Below are 15,600 nucleotides of genomic sequence, written 5' to 3' on the forward strand. Positions count from 1 at the left end.
AGTCAAAGTGTTGAATTCTGTTGTAAATGTACTATCTCTCTCACTTTCTCTGCTGAACTTTGAAGAACATAAAAGAAGAATTGATCAAGGGTTTCCCGCATTGTGGAGTTTGTCCCTGGCTAGCGCCACATCTTGTGTCCTCTTGTCTTGCTTGTCTTCTGCGATTTATACTTATGTTCTATCTGCAGTTTACTTTAATGTTGATATGATTGCTAACTGTGAAAATTTAAATAAATTGCTCTAGCATAAAACATACCTAAAATTAACACCCTTCAATTATGGCAAACAACTATATATATGAACCTATGTGCATTCGAATAAGAATGAATTCAGTTCAAAAATTCGGTGAAGAATACAGATCTTAGAGACGAAGATTAGTTCCCATCTCGTGAACTTATAAAGACGAAATCTGGAGGAACAATCTAATTGTGATAAGGTCGAATTATTAAACTGTTAAAGGATCGAAGTTTTATTTCTGTGGAAAGCTTGAAGTTCGATGAAATTGTGATCACAAACCTGTCTTAAACTCTGTTATACTCACTTGTTGTAGCTCGGTGTGTCTCCTCAAAAGTGCAGATTGCAAAACTGCTCATTGAAGCTCGGACCTGTGGATAGTTAAAGTGGAAGGCTCAGATTTGTGGACATTGACATGTGAGGGCTTAGACGTGTGATCAGTCACCTTGGAGGCTCAGTTTTAGGGCTCGGTGCTATAAACTCATAGAGTGATTCAGACTTCAGTTGGCATACATCACTTCGGTCATCAAGGTTTGGGTATCTCTACCTTGAAGCATATTTCGGATCATCACTATGGTGCAAAATGATAATTGGTGCAACAACCCACATTCTAGAAGCCCGGTTGTTTGACTATGGTGTAAGATCCTTGACTGTGATATGAAATAGCTCGCACTAAGGTGCAGTTTCAGTGGCTCGGTGATTTGACTACATTCAGCATCGAGCATAGTTTTGGAGCTTGGATCAGTGTGAAGACCTTACCTCAATTCAATAACATTCTTGGACAGTTATCACTACAACTCATAGAAGAATAATATCTCGAACAGGGGACAGTCATATTTGTCTTGGCTTGAGTTGATAGCTCATATATGTGAGGATCTGTACTACAATCACTGGTGGAGCGTCAATGTTATATTTCACATCTGTGATATTTCAAACTTGAGGAAAGAAGGGTTGGATTTGAACTTGTGGAGGGGTTAGCCTTTGAAGGCTCGAACCTATAACAAAGAACCTATGGCATCCTTGACAGTCACAACAGCTTGGTGCAGCATTGTACCAGAATATTATCGCTGAAGTTTTGGTGCAGTAAGGACATTGGTGTAGTGTGGTGCAAGGATTGTCATTGCTGAAGTCTTGGTGCAACATGGTGTGTTGGACAGTGGTTTAGTGTGGTGCAAGGATTGTCATTGCTGATGTCTTGGTGCAGCATGGTGCGTTGGAAAGTGGTGTAGTGTGGTGCAAAGATTGTCATTGTTGAAGTCTTGGTGCAGCATGGTGCGTTGGACAGTGGTGCAGTATGGTGCAGAGTTGATGGTGCAGATTGGGTGATGAAGAATGGTGCAGTGGAGCAGGCTTAGTGCAGCATAGTGAAGAGACCTTGAAGACATCCTGAAGCACCCATTGAAGAGATTGTGGAGAAATCTCTTGTTGGGCAAAACACTGTGAAGACTCGCTTGAAAAGTTCTTGAAGAAGCCCTTGAAGAGGCTTAGAGCAGGTGCAGAATTGGGACTGCTTTTTGTAGACACCTTGAAGATAATGTTAAAGACCATGATGCATTAGCCATCATGAGCTAGCTTGGAGATCTTTGCTTGGGTATAATATAGAGCAGTGGTGACACCTTCTAAGAGACAAGGTTGTCATTGATGATATGACGTGACGCTTAAGTAAAGGGATTGTTGAAGATTGACAGGGCTCGTTGAAGAAGACTTTAGGAGCCGTGAAGAACAACCTAACATATCTTGACAAAGCAAAGTTAAAGGATTGGTGTCCTTGGAGTTGGTACTCCTAAACTCAAGGTTGGTGCCTTGGATAAGATAGGGTCAGAGCCTCACTGAAGTCCAAGTAGGTGCTTGGCACATCCCAGGTTGGAGTCTGGGTGTCTTCGTCAAGGGTTGGAGCCCTACCCATATTGTACTTGATTCATTATAAAGATTATATTAATAAAAGTGTTTACTTCTATTGTTCATTTTTGTGTTATAAATATAAGTGATCTAACTAGTAAAAGTAACAATTGAAACGAAATACCGATTCACCCCCTCTCAGTATTTCCAACATATATATACCCTAGGCAAGTACCTCTTCACTAATGGTTATGTGCTTTAGGGACATACCTTTTCATTAATTGCTAAATAATTAATCATTAATCTTATTTGTTGTATTTTACATTATTTGTGATTATTTTTTATATAAATTTAGTTTGTTACATTATGTAACGACCAAAAGTCGTATACGCAGCAGAAATATTTAAAATACCTCGTAGACAAAGACATCCATCGTAGGACAGTAATTGTAAATTGTATATTGTATAAAAAATTGATGTAGGATGATTTACAATGAGGAGAGGGCCTGCTTATATATACCTTAGCAAGTACCTCTTCATTAACGGTTATGTCCTTTAGGGACATACCTTTTCATTAATTGCTAACTAATTAATCATTAATCTTATTTGTTGTCTTTTACATTACTTGTGATTATTTTTTATATAAATTTAGTTTGTTACAGTTGCATGCAAGGCTCTCGGTTGATTTTAAGTTATACACCTATTCTAAGTGGGACCTACCTCTTAACTGTTTTGAGACTAATCTTTAGAGTAAGTTATGGCATGGAAGCCAACGAGAAGCAAGCAAAGGCTTGATTAATGATACTTCCCCCTGTGTTCCAACCACCCAGTGCCTCTGGTGCTACAGAGACTATGGCTTTGACGACTGCTATGAAAATTTTGTATCCGGAACCCTATTGTAGCAACTGGAAAGTATTCTCCTAATTGTTAATTTAATTTAACAATTTATTTATTGTTTTCTACAACAAATACTGAATAAATAACACTGCAATCTACACAAATAAAATTGCGGAAGACTAAACGCTGGAAAAAATGCTAGCACACATATAAAATAACACAATTATTTTTGGACCAATGTCGTTGGAAAAACCCAACTTGGGAAAACCAGTGCAACAACTGAAGGTTTTATTATTAAGCATCAATGAAACAATCTTAGTACAAATGGATGCCAAAACTGGAAATCCTACAGAGAAAACTAGAAAGAAAAATCTAGTGTGGAATTTCCTCACCCCACAAGAAGATATGGGCTCTAACCTCAGCTCAAATTGAGTCGTCCAAACTTCCTCTACGCAGCTACTGCGTCACCCTAGCACGGTCACTTTTGCACTCAGCTCGAACCAGCGTCTCCTCAAGTCATATGGTTTGTTGGTGTCTGGGAAAATGTCTCTACTGGCCTTTGGAACCTCTGCCCAACTTCTGACACTGAAACTTTTCTTTTCCCCAGCAACTTCGAAATTGCATCTAGAGGCTACTGCACTGCTCTGCGTCAGCCTCCCTATGGCTCACTTGCCTCTCTGCAAATGCACTCACCAGAACTGGACTCCTTCCTCCAGCTTCACTATCCTTGCCCCTCTCTCACTGCTTCAATCTCTAGCTCTCTCTCCGGCAATTGACTGCTGCTACTCTAGAAATTGATCTGGTTATGAAATTGAACGCCTCAAGTTTCTTCTCCAAGTGCCCACCAACTTCTTCCTATAATCCTCTGTTGGGACTCCAACGACCAAGATTAAGGTTGAATGAATGTTATTGATGTGTTAAAGTTGAATTATACTTGTATGAGTTTATTCTCGAGAGCTTCATTTTCTTGTTCTAATTTGTGCTTCATAGCTTTACAATTCTTGACTTGTACAAGTAGTTTTTGACTATGATCTTTTAAATGATAAATTTCTTCATTTTTATTGGAGATGAATTCTTCAAGCTCTTTTTGCTTCTATGAAATTGTTTTTTGATTCTCTTGAATCATTAGTTTTTAAATATCTTTAAAGTCTTCTGATGAAGATATGAAATGGGGGTTTAACAACTTGTTATGCTTACAAGAACCTCCCACTCAAAGCTTAACAAATATAAGATCTAGCTTATGTATGACATTTGCGGAATTAAATACTTGAAACAAGTGTATGTTGTTCATTTTTAACTGTTTAAGTGCTTTAATTCCATTTGCTTCTGCTGATATTAAACACATATAACAGTCATATAATGCAGCAAATAAACAACCACACATAACAACAAATTTAATCTAGGAGTTCACCCAAATATCGTGGGCTACGTCTCCTTGAGCTTTTGTCATCTTGACTTGGCTCTTTGGGATTATGGCAAAGATTCTTTTACAAGTTCCACACTTAACTCCAAAGGTTACTGAACTGAACCAATGGGCTTAGAATACCATCTATATCCCTGTCATGGTTGTCATCACTCTGCAAACAGATCTAAGCTTCCTTAGACTTGATTCCTTCAATTAGTTCTCTGAGCTACCCTGAGCTTCTAGATGGCACTAACTCCTTCAGAATTCTTCAACTATCTCTGAAACTTCTTCTACTGTTTCCAGCACATATCAGACACCAACAATAGACTGATCATTTGATCATTTGCTGCCTGAAACTTCCCTGTAGCATCTCGGCCTTTAGAAGTCTCCAAATGCTTCTGCAAATCCCTGCAATGGATTCAGAATGCTCATTACAGTCAAGAACGACTATTGGTTCACTGAGAACAAGTACTGGTAGCTCCTACAACTGCCTCCAACCTCTGGTGGCTCCTGAGCTCCAACATCAATCTTCCTGGATGAAATTCTCCATGAAGATGACTTCCTCAGCTTCTCTGGACTATTCCATCAGCTTCAGAAGGCTCCAATTAGCCTAGCGAGCCTCTTGTTCCACTCTCTCTGCTTCTCTGAGCTTCTCTGTCTCTCCTCTGTTTCCTCAAGAACTGCTCCTGGAGTGTATTTATGCAATATCCTCTAAGGATACTCCACCCAAATTGGTCAACCGCATTTATCTTCAATTAAACTTATCATATCCGCTTCGCCAGGCTGACCATTGGAGGTAACTGTTACTGTAACCATTGGGTGCATACATGAGGGATAAGACCTTATCGCGCATATATCTAGCGGTCGTGGTTAATCCTTCAACAACGGTATTGATAAGTGGAGAATGGTACCTCGCGTGCCTAAAAGGCTGTAACGGTATTTTCCAAATTCACGCGATTAACCCGAGCGGCCAACACCTAGCACAGGAAAACCACTTTTCTCGCATGCTTTCGGAATATTAACCGTCATGCATGAATCTGCGTGAGATTGCGCGACAACCGTTAGATTGAGCAGAATACATCAACGGTTGAGATCATTCGGGCTAGTTGTGAGCGGACGACGCGATATCCGTTGGATCTGGAAAGGTCATATCAACGGCGTGGATTGAAGCGCTTTATAAAACAAACCTCCATCCGATACAAAACAAATATGCACCGCATCCATGGTTTGTTAAGAAACAACGTTTGGCGGAGGTGGTAGAGCGTTGTCCTGTCTTGCCGGAGGTCACAGGTTCGATTCCGTCGGACCCCAACATATTTTACATAACCATTTCGGGACCATGTGGCGGCCTCCAAGCTTGCCACGTGTCGACACTTGATTGGTCCTTAAGGTCCTGGATCAATATCTGATCAGTATTATTGATTATGGCTTCATCGTCATGTCTTGGAATGTGATCATCTTCTTCTTATAGGGAAACAACATTTTTTTTTTAATCCGTGTTTAACATGAATGTATCAAATTTTTTAAACCAAGGTAGACAAAGAATTATGTCAATCTCTTCGTTAAACATAGTTGTGACATTGAATTGCGATATACATTCATAATCATCAATTATTACTTGCAAGTTCTTAATTTCGTATTTTGCTTCAAAACAAGAGACATTTTTCTTCTCAATTATATTTTGTTCTAGAATTAATAATTGATTTTCCAAATTGATGTTAATGTAATTTTCCTTATTGCTTGTATTTTTTCCGAGGAAATATCCAAGCAAATCCACCCGAAGGGATCACATCTCATCGGCTTATTAACAGAGCTTAACCCCGACCGTCATGCCCCCACACTAATGGCGACTCTAAGTCCACTTGTGAGCGTCGTGCAACACCACCTAACTTTTTCTTTTCACCACTACTCAAGTTTACGAACTACACCTACTCCAACACTTGTCAATTTTTCTTTAAATGTTCACTTCTTTCTTATACATGAAACAAAAATAACTTTCATTCAAGTTCGTGTCCTCTGTATTGATGTGTTAAGGTTGAATTGATGTTAGTGGATCATGTCTTAATATGGAAAGAGTTGTTGCAACATATGGGAGTTATGTGTTGAGATCGACTTAGGCAGTTGCAGACATCAACTACAAGTAGATATTGTAGTGAATAATTGGGTTCCATTGGACTGGTGGAGGGCAGTGTGTTGGCTACCTAAAGTAACCCTTGAAAAGCAGTCTTGAAGTGACGTAGGCAGCTGAAGGTTGAGTGAAGGTTGATGCCTTATGTGTAGCTCTTTGATGGACAAAAGAGGCTACTAAAAGGCATACTGGAGTGTGGGCCAGCCTAAAAGAACAGGTTGGATCAACTCGTGTTCATTGTAGTAGAAGTGACTTGCAGCAGTGAGAGGAGGCAGCCCTCCTAGAGACTTGATGTGTTGTCCTTTGAAGGACTTAGCGGTAGCTAGAGAGTAGTACAGAAGCGAAGGGCCGACAAGACAAGATATGACATAGATTCTACACAGTGTGATTTTCATTGTATCTTGTATTTCATAAACTGTTGTATTATTCATATTGGTTTAATATAATGAATATTGAGTTATACATTATTGTTTAATATTTTGTTAAAAATAGTGTATACCTGTGCATATGTGATTTACTGCTTTATATTTTCCGCTGTGCAAAATAGTTCTCGTTGAGATTATTGGTTTGGTAGCGTCAGAGATTCTAAGATTCTATCCTAGACCTAAGATCATGAAAATTCAACATGGTATCAGAGCGTGTCTAGGCTGCTTTGGAAGTTGGTGAATCAAAGTTGTGCACAATAAAGTACAACTTAAGAGAGAGTTGGTCACATTGTAGGTGACAATGTTGAAATTGCAGGCTAGTATCTTGTATGAGGACATGTTGGACGGGTTGTCCAACTATAGTCCATGGAAGGAAAGGATCAAGTTGTTCTTGCAAGTCAACAGGATCTAGGAGATGACCGAAAAATCCATCAAGAGGCCAACTGACCCAGAAGAGTTGGAAGTGTACAAGGATTTGGATACTAGGGCGAGATTAATCATCCTAGATGGTGTGAAGGATCCCCCAATACCTCATTTGTTTGGGAAGAACATTGCACATGAGATGTGGATGGATCTTCAAAATTTGTTCCAGAATAAGAACGAGAACCGGGTACTGGTATTGGAGGATAAGATTAATTCCACCAAGATGATACAGGGTGAAGGAGTGACTTTGTATCTGATGAGATTGTCTCAAGTCAAAGATGAGCTTACTGCCATCGGTGTGACTATTTCAGGTTATGATGTGGCGAGGATTGTTTTGGATAACTATTGTGCTTGCGGAAGCACTGCCGCCTTGTACACTTTCAGAAATATCAATAAAGAATTTGGAGTTTCATTCATGAGGTGTTCCTCCTTTTCGAGTGTGATGAATTGTTGATCATTGGTATAATTCATTTTACTCATGCTTTGATCTAATTTTTTTCCATATGCTCTTGTAAATTTGTTAATGTAGAGCTATCTTGCATTGACATTTGATTTAGAAGTATGCTCTAGATATAGAATGCTCTAGTTGGTTTTAAATAAATCTCTAGAGTTTTTTATCGTTGTTTATTGCTAAATCTATATGGAACTAATTCTTGATTGAAGTTTTGTAGAGGGAACATCTTGTTGGGATCACAGAATCAAGCATGAGGGACGTCTTTGGAGAGACCAACCCACTCTTGGTACATTCTTAAAGGATCTCTCATTTGGTCTTTGAGCCTTCATAGTCTTATCTTACAAAGTGGTTTTGCAGGGGTTTTTGGAACACAACTTGTACACAAGCCGAGTACATCTAAATTTAAATCTCTTTTTAAAACATTGTACTTCATTTCTTTCATTTGCTATCTAGAAGCTTGAAGATGGCTAAAAAAAGTGAGAGTTTACTCTCACCCTTTAGCTTAGCTTTTTGTGAATTATAATTGTACATATACATTTTATCTTGCTGATTTTTCCATTAATACTTAACTTATTTTGCAGCCATTGTTGGGATTGTTTGCTAACTCTTGTGCGGCAGATTTTGAAGAGCAACCTCCCGCAACATCTAACAAGTGTTTGCAGGACCTTTGAAAAGTGTTGGGAGTTCAATTTCCAAGGATACAATGAGCCTTTTTGAGGCTTATTTTGGCCAAAGTCGAGTTCACTAAAGGGCTGCCCATTTTCCTCTCTAAGCCGTGGGCATTTCGAGGAAACTCACACCTTGTTTCCCTTGCATAAGATTTGTGAGATCTTGTCACTACTTTCTCAAGAAAGGAGGTCTAGTGTCCAAGTTTCAAGCAATTGTTATGAGGACTCTCCTTGAAGTTTATTTGAGGACTTTGAAGGGCCCTCTTCTCATTGTAATATTAATAAAAGATCTAATTTGCTTGTGGGAGCTTGGGATTTCTCTTATGGTATCCTATCTCCTCATTTAGAGGGAGGCTTCTCTTGGGTGGATTGACATTTGCATGGTTTAAACTTTCATACTTCATTCACTTGCATGCTTTAATTGGGAATTAACACAACCTCACTATCACATTTCATCAAGTTAAAGTTTGTTACAATTTCATGTGAGTTTTGCATCCTCCATCTCATTGTTGCTTGAAACTACAAGCTTACACTTTACTTTGGGCAATTCATCCTCTACATGCAAGCATTTTGTATTCTTAACAAACTTTGATTCGTTCGCATTTACCTTGGTAAATTGTTTCATGAGCACTTGAATACATGCTTCATTTTTATGCTACATTGTTATCTTGAATATTGGAGCAATTTATTGTCATTGTCTATTTGGAACAAATTTTACTTTCAAGCAAATTACTTGTATCATTTTAATTCATTGATAAGACACATGCAACACGTGTAAGCTAATTTTATTCATCTAATTGAAGTTATAATTGCAACTTATGTTGAACACTATTTTATTTTCATTACTTTGAAGCATTGCAAATCAATCTCTCTTTGGGGATAAAACTTACATGCATTTCATCTAGGTATTTTAGTATAAGAAGGCCCCAAGCCTCATTAAAATTTTACCTCCAACATAAGTTGGTTGAAGTAGACATCTTAGGGATCCTCTACTCCTCTATTGACTCCTCACTGTGAGATCCATATCTTTGGGCGAGAGTGACATTTGAGGATTGAAGAGTTAAATTGTAATCTTGTTGTAGAGATAATTAATAAAATTAACCAAGAGCACTTTCCATTACATTTACTTTACTTGTCTCTTGATGGTTTGAGTTTTCATATGCAAAGTCTATTCCAAAAGCAAGTATTCTAATCATTTCAAACAAGTGTTTTCTTTTCATGCTTCAAGTCTAATTGCATATTGATGTCTTGGTTTAGCACTTCCTTTCTTTTACATTTCCAAGTTAGTTACTAGTTTTTGGGTTTTGGCAAGACACTTTTGACATGTATTGATTCATAAAGTTGATTATCTCAAAATAATTTTGTATCTTACATATCTTGTGCTAACAATTTTTGTTTACATTTTAAGGTTACTTTGCTTTCTCTTTTGAGAGCATTGCATTTTCCTTTGAGCAAATATATCTTTAAATTGTTGAGAAAATTCCTTATAAGGCACCGGTTTTATGGTTTTTGTCATATTAAATAATTCTTTAAATTGTTGAGCAAATTCCTTATAAGGCACTGGTTTTATGGTTTTTGTCATATTAATAATTGGCATGGTTATTTAAAGTTGTTCACTTCATATTTGCTCATAAATCCTTAAAAATAATCCATTTTCACTATAACACTCTCCTAGAAACTCACATCTTTTAACTTCACTTTTCATTAGGGACCACCCCCCTTAGCTAACCTAGGAGATAGCTCAAACGAAGAGAGTCGAGATTAGTGTGACAGCCCTTTCCCTGAGTTCCCTGCCACCAACCACCACACCTTGTGGGGTTGAAGGCTTTTCCCACTGACTTGTAGGTAGGTGTAGGCGGCAGGTGATAACAGGACCACATGGCTAGCTGAGGACCATCTTGGAAAAATAATTTCTCCTAGGGATATCACCCACAAAATGGTAGGTAATAGAGCCCAAGTGGACACTTCATAGTGGCATGCCTTTCCAAATGGCCTTTATAATGTACAGGTGTCCTCAGGCTCAAAAAGGAAGTTAATAAAGGACCTTATTAGGTGGTTACAACCTCTAGGGGTGCCACAGGTCCATGGTACATCCGTAAAATGGCAGGTGTCATGTGAGATAATGATGGAACAGAGTGGGGTAGCAAGCGAAGGCTCCAAACCAAATGCCATGGTACGAGGGTAGCTATAATAAAGGAAGCCCACACATAGGTGTATAGATGTAAGAAGGAGTAATTGAAGTACATGAGTTACCCCGACCTTTGTTTTTCCACCCTTCTTCATATGCCTTTTGCCTTTTATTGATTTTTCTTTCTTTTAACGACTTGGGGCTCTAGGGAACGAGAGCATGATGTGAATGATATAGCAATGGATACCCCCATAGGGTAGGGGCAACACATCACCCACTAGGGGTTGGGACATTCATGGGTTCCTTAATGATGTAAGGGGCTCATATGGGGCCCTAGGAACTAGGGTGATGGCCATAATGATAAGGGGTACAACTCATGCTTGGCTTTTACCCACATGCTAAATTTGTATGTCCCGACCATCTTTTGTATTTTGTGGTACATTTCTTGTTGAAAGTGGCCAAAGTATGCTTTTAACTTTGTTTTTAGCTGCATAAACCTCTGGGGCATCCTTCCAGGCCCAACCCAAAGTGTGGACAAGGGGATGGGGAGGCTAAATCCTTGTCGACCCAACGCACACATGTGGATCTGGATGGGAAAAATATGAAATGGGGTTAGAATGAGAGGAAGGGAGTGATATGTATGGTGTCAAGAAGCGAGACCACGCAACCAAAATCAAGGTTTCTCATGTAGGACCACCCCTAAATGCAGTAGCCAATAAAAGAGATCCCACAGGACTAGGATACAAGACTAACCACCAAGTTGGACAAGGGGACAAGAGTACATACCAAGCCCATTCTTTCCACTGAATCCTCCCACGAATCCATGTCTAGATAAGTCCATGATAAGTAAGCAAAAATACCCAATTACATAATGAAAAGCCATACCTTCGAGCTTGGAAGGCCCACCTTCAAACATATGATCATAATAGATGGGCGAGGGCACATAATGGTTGGCTCAGGTAGCGGAGAAGGTGGCATATCAAGCTATCTGGTGGTTGTTAAAGGTTGTTGGCTGCTGGTTGAAGACAAATATAGGAGAAAAATTTCTCCTATGGGTGTCACCCATTGGTGGTGGATAACATGCACTATTTCCTTGGCTTGGAGGTTTGGTAGGGTGATGGTGAGATCTTCGTGGGACAGGGAAAGTACACAGCAGAGATTCTCCGGAGATTTCATATGCAAGATTGCAAGCCCATGGCCACACCTAGTCACAAACTGGAGGAACGTGGATGCTGGAAAAGTTGAGCGAGTGGATCCTACAGTGTACAGGCAGCTCATTGGGTTGTTGATGTACTTGGTCAACACACGACTTGATATTTGTTTTGCAGTCAACCAGTTGAGTCAGTTCATGGTGGAACCAACTAAAGTGCATTGGGTTGCTACAAAGCATGTTTTAAGATATCTCATGTTTTAAGATATCTCAGAGGCACAACAGAATGGATTGTGGTACAGAAAAGTTGATGGAGTGAGGCTTGATGGCTTCACATATGCAAATTGTGCAAGGAGCGCCACAGACAGAAAGAGTACTTCAGATGGCAACTTCAGCATTGGGTCAACAGTTGTTTCCTAGTACAGCAAGAAGCAGAGATTAGTTGCAGTCAATTCAGCAGAGGTTGAGTACAAGGTTGCTAGTCAAGCAGCTTACGAGGCTATTTGGAAGAGGCAGTTGCTTGTGGGACTTTTCAGACAAAGGATGGAGCCTACCATGATACATTGTGATAATCAGAGTTGCATTAAGCTCTCAGAGAACCCAATGTTTCATGATTTCTCAAAGTATATCGAGATTTGGTATCATCGTCTTAGAGATTGCGTGCAAAAGGGGATGGTGAAGCTACCGTACATTCCAACAAGGGAACAGGCAGTAGACGTCTTGACCAAGGCATTGGCAAAAAGCAATTTTGTTCATCACAAAGATAAGTTGGGAGTTGTACAGAATCCCTTCCTCGCTAAGAGGGAGTGTTGAAAAGTAGCAAAGGAATGGATTCCTTGATTTGTGCCTTTATTCAAGGAATCGAATTTGTGATCTTCTTCATCAGGCACAAATTCTTGTGATGTGGACGATTTCAAGAAGCATTTGACTAGTGCAAGTTTGTGGAGGACCAAGTTATCTATTCTCTAGTGTGAGTTAAATTGGGAACTGAATACTCAAGTGGAGTTAACCTTCTAAATTTAAGGAGGAACTAGTTAACAACTTGTGTTGACTTTTGTTAACTAGAAAAGTTCTAGTTCAACTTCCTAATTTAGAAACTCACTAACAATAGCCAAATCAAATTGCTTATAAGGAGATCGAAGGCACACTTTGTATTCATTATTCTTGAGCACGAGTTTGTGAGCAAGAGAGCTTGTGGAGGAATGAGCCAAGGTTTCCTTGTGTGAATTACTGTGGAGGGCAATTTCTTCTAGGAGTGCGCATAGAAATAGGGAAATTTTCTATTTAATAGGATCTCAAGCAGCACTAGGAAATAGGAGGATATTTCCTAAGGAATTGCGGTAGCAGAATGGAGCCTCTAGTGCACATAGGAGGAAGAAGATCAGGGATCAAGCAGGGGTTTCAGGCCTAGGACAGGCAGGAGAATCATTGTATTTTCAGATTGAAACAAGCTTGTATTTGAATGTGATCTATTGCCCAGTTTTCCTCAATAAAATTCTTAAGTGAGGGTTTTCCCAGTTGGGTTCCCTAGATAAATTGTGTTGTTTATTGAGTGAATTTGTGCAATTATTTCTGTTCTATTCTGCTGCTATTTGGTAGACAAATTTTGTGTCTATGTGAAAAGAAAACTTGTTTTCAGATTGTTCATATTAGAAGATCATAATTTCATGAATTTTCTACAACTTTAAGTAGACGAAGTCAAATTTGCAGTCTGACTAGTCTTGTTTCTCTAGTCGCATAGACACTCAGCTTGTTATATTTTTATCTTGTTATTTATAATATTTTTCCTTCCTAGTTTACACAAAAAATAAAAACATAAGTTATATTTAATCAGACAATTAATATTAATAAATTTATAATGATTTATAATTATAGTTTATAGCTAATTTTATAATTGATATTAATAAATTTAGAGTTCTTTATAAATATCGCATTGAACACTAACCTGAAATTTGTGTTGAACATGTATAAGTTCGACAAAACTTAACCAAAGCTTTTAGGTTCACCTGAATTCAAACCTCATGCTTCAAATGTGGCAAACCTTGTGACTTAGGCTACACATCCACCTTGAAGGAGATCTAGGCGGTTCCCATTGCCTATGTGGACGAACTGGTTGTGGATCTATCCACTTGGAGGCCTTTCGAGACTGGTTGTCACACCTTTGACTCATCCTCTTTCCTCCTTGATAGAGACATTCCACTCTCTTCTATCTATTTTGGTTAGAGGATTGTACATGTGGTTTTAACCAATAAGAAACCTGATTTTTACTAGATATCTCTTTTTATACCCCCAATACCTATTAACCCACATATACCTTGCATCCCCCCTACAACCAATATCTACAATATATTGACTTTATTTTTCAAAAATTTTAAACCCCCTTTACAAAAAAATGTGATAGGATATTCGCCAACAAGGTGAAGACCCCATGTGGAGTGCACATAATATATAGTGAATATCGTTTTCAAAACATTTTTGATACCACGAAATTTTATAATGGATTAACTCATGAAAACCAAAGTGAACTCAATAATCTTATTTGCAAGTTGTTTGATAATGGGAACAAAATAAAACTAAATAATTAACTTTCATCTGTTAAGGTCCAATAGCCCAAAGTTGGTCTCAGTGGACAGTAACATCATCATCAGCATTAATAATAAAAAAATTACAGTTAAAATATTTTTAAAAATTGGACAATTGTTAATTTATTTTAAAATACCAGCTATTTTGCTGGTAGTTCACTGAAGAATGTTGAAGATACAATCCCAACGTTGATTGCTCACAAACTAGAAAGTGCAAAGCTTAGCAGAATCTTAGTCTATTAAAAAATACACTATGCTTTCAGCCAAACTGGAACAGCAAAAGGATGGAAAAAAACTTTCTAAACAATTATTATATGCATTTCAGAAAGCATGTACAGTTCCACTTAAAGTCCTAAAAAAAAAATAAAAAATAAAAATGACGCAGCACTTTCAAAGTGAATGACCTGACTCAAAACCGTGGAAGATTCAGCAGGTAGCTGTCCTGATTTCTGCAACCATGCAACAAAAACTGCTAAAGTTTATCAGTTAAAGAACAAATTTCTAAATAATTAGAACCTTAAAAGACAAATTGTCCAATATCACTCTATAGCATGGCCTACAGAATCCAAATTTTCCTTATAATACTTATCCAGTTGCAAATCCCCTTCATTTCTATAATTATTTCCACAGAAGGAAAAAAAAAAAAGAACCTCATTGTCTATGCTTCAGCTAGACAAGGGCTTTGCATTCACTACACTATCTTATTTCATTCTATTTTCAATTTTTTCCATAGGACATTATTACTAATTAATTTTATACACTTCATTATCAATACCATTGCTTGGAAGAAACACTGGAACAGCAAAATCTAGCAAGCCTAGTGCAAAGCCTCATTAGGCAACCTAGGTCTTCTGGAAACAAAGGGATCAACTACCACTGTCACCTCAGTGGCTTCTCTTCAGCTATTTAGTGGTGCATATTATCCCCACTAGGGAGGCTTCCCTACAGAGATCACCAACAAGATATTCAACTAAGGAGGGTTCAAAGGCAATGCTGGAAGAAAAGGTATTGGTCAAGCCTCGGAAGGCTAAGATAAAAGTTGGCAAAAGTTCAAGTACACTTTCCTAAAACCTTTATAACTTAAAACAAAGCTACTATAAGTTAGGGTTTTTATAAACTGATACCTACCTGGAGGAATAGAAGGATTGGGGAGGATCGAATTGCAAAAAGATTGGACCGGTTCCTCCTCTCTGAAGGTTTAATCTCAAAGGCTCCTATCTTCAAGCAATGGGTGGAGGAAATTGGCAATTCTGACCATTTCCCTATTTTCCTTGATATCTCCTGCCCTCCCCCTAAACCTCCCTCCCCCTTTAAATTTAACTCTTCAT

The 15,600-nt window shown here is 38.4% G+C and overlaps 1 protein-coding gene across 4 annotated transcripts in view; it reads right to left on the minus strand.

The window, feature by feature from the left end:
- Positions 1-15,600, minus strand: part of LOC149266510 (uncharacterized) — a 624,762-nt gene that overhangs the window by 455,870 nt on the left and 153,292 nt on the right. For all 4 annotated transcript variants that reach the window (XR_016260157.1, XM_089430592.1, XM_089430591.1 and 1 more), the window contains exon 2: positions 14,677-14,741. Coding sequence is in view for 3 of the 4 variants with exons in the window: in XM_089430592.1 (XP_089286718.1) it covers positions 14,677-14,741 (65 nt within the window). In the remaining variant the exon portion in view is untranslated. The remainder of the gene's footprint in view (positions 1-14,676; positions 14,742-15,600) is intronic.

This window comes from Pinus tabuliformis, chromosome 6 (genome assembly GCF_031772625.1).
Source record: "Pinus tabuliformis cultivar Carrire ecotype Pingquan chromosome 6, CPIR1, whole genome shotgun sequence".
Lineage (NCBI taxonomy): Eukaryota > Viridiplantae > Streptophyta > Pinopsida > Pinales > Pinaceae > Pinus > Pinus tabuliformis.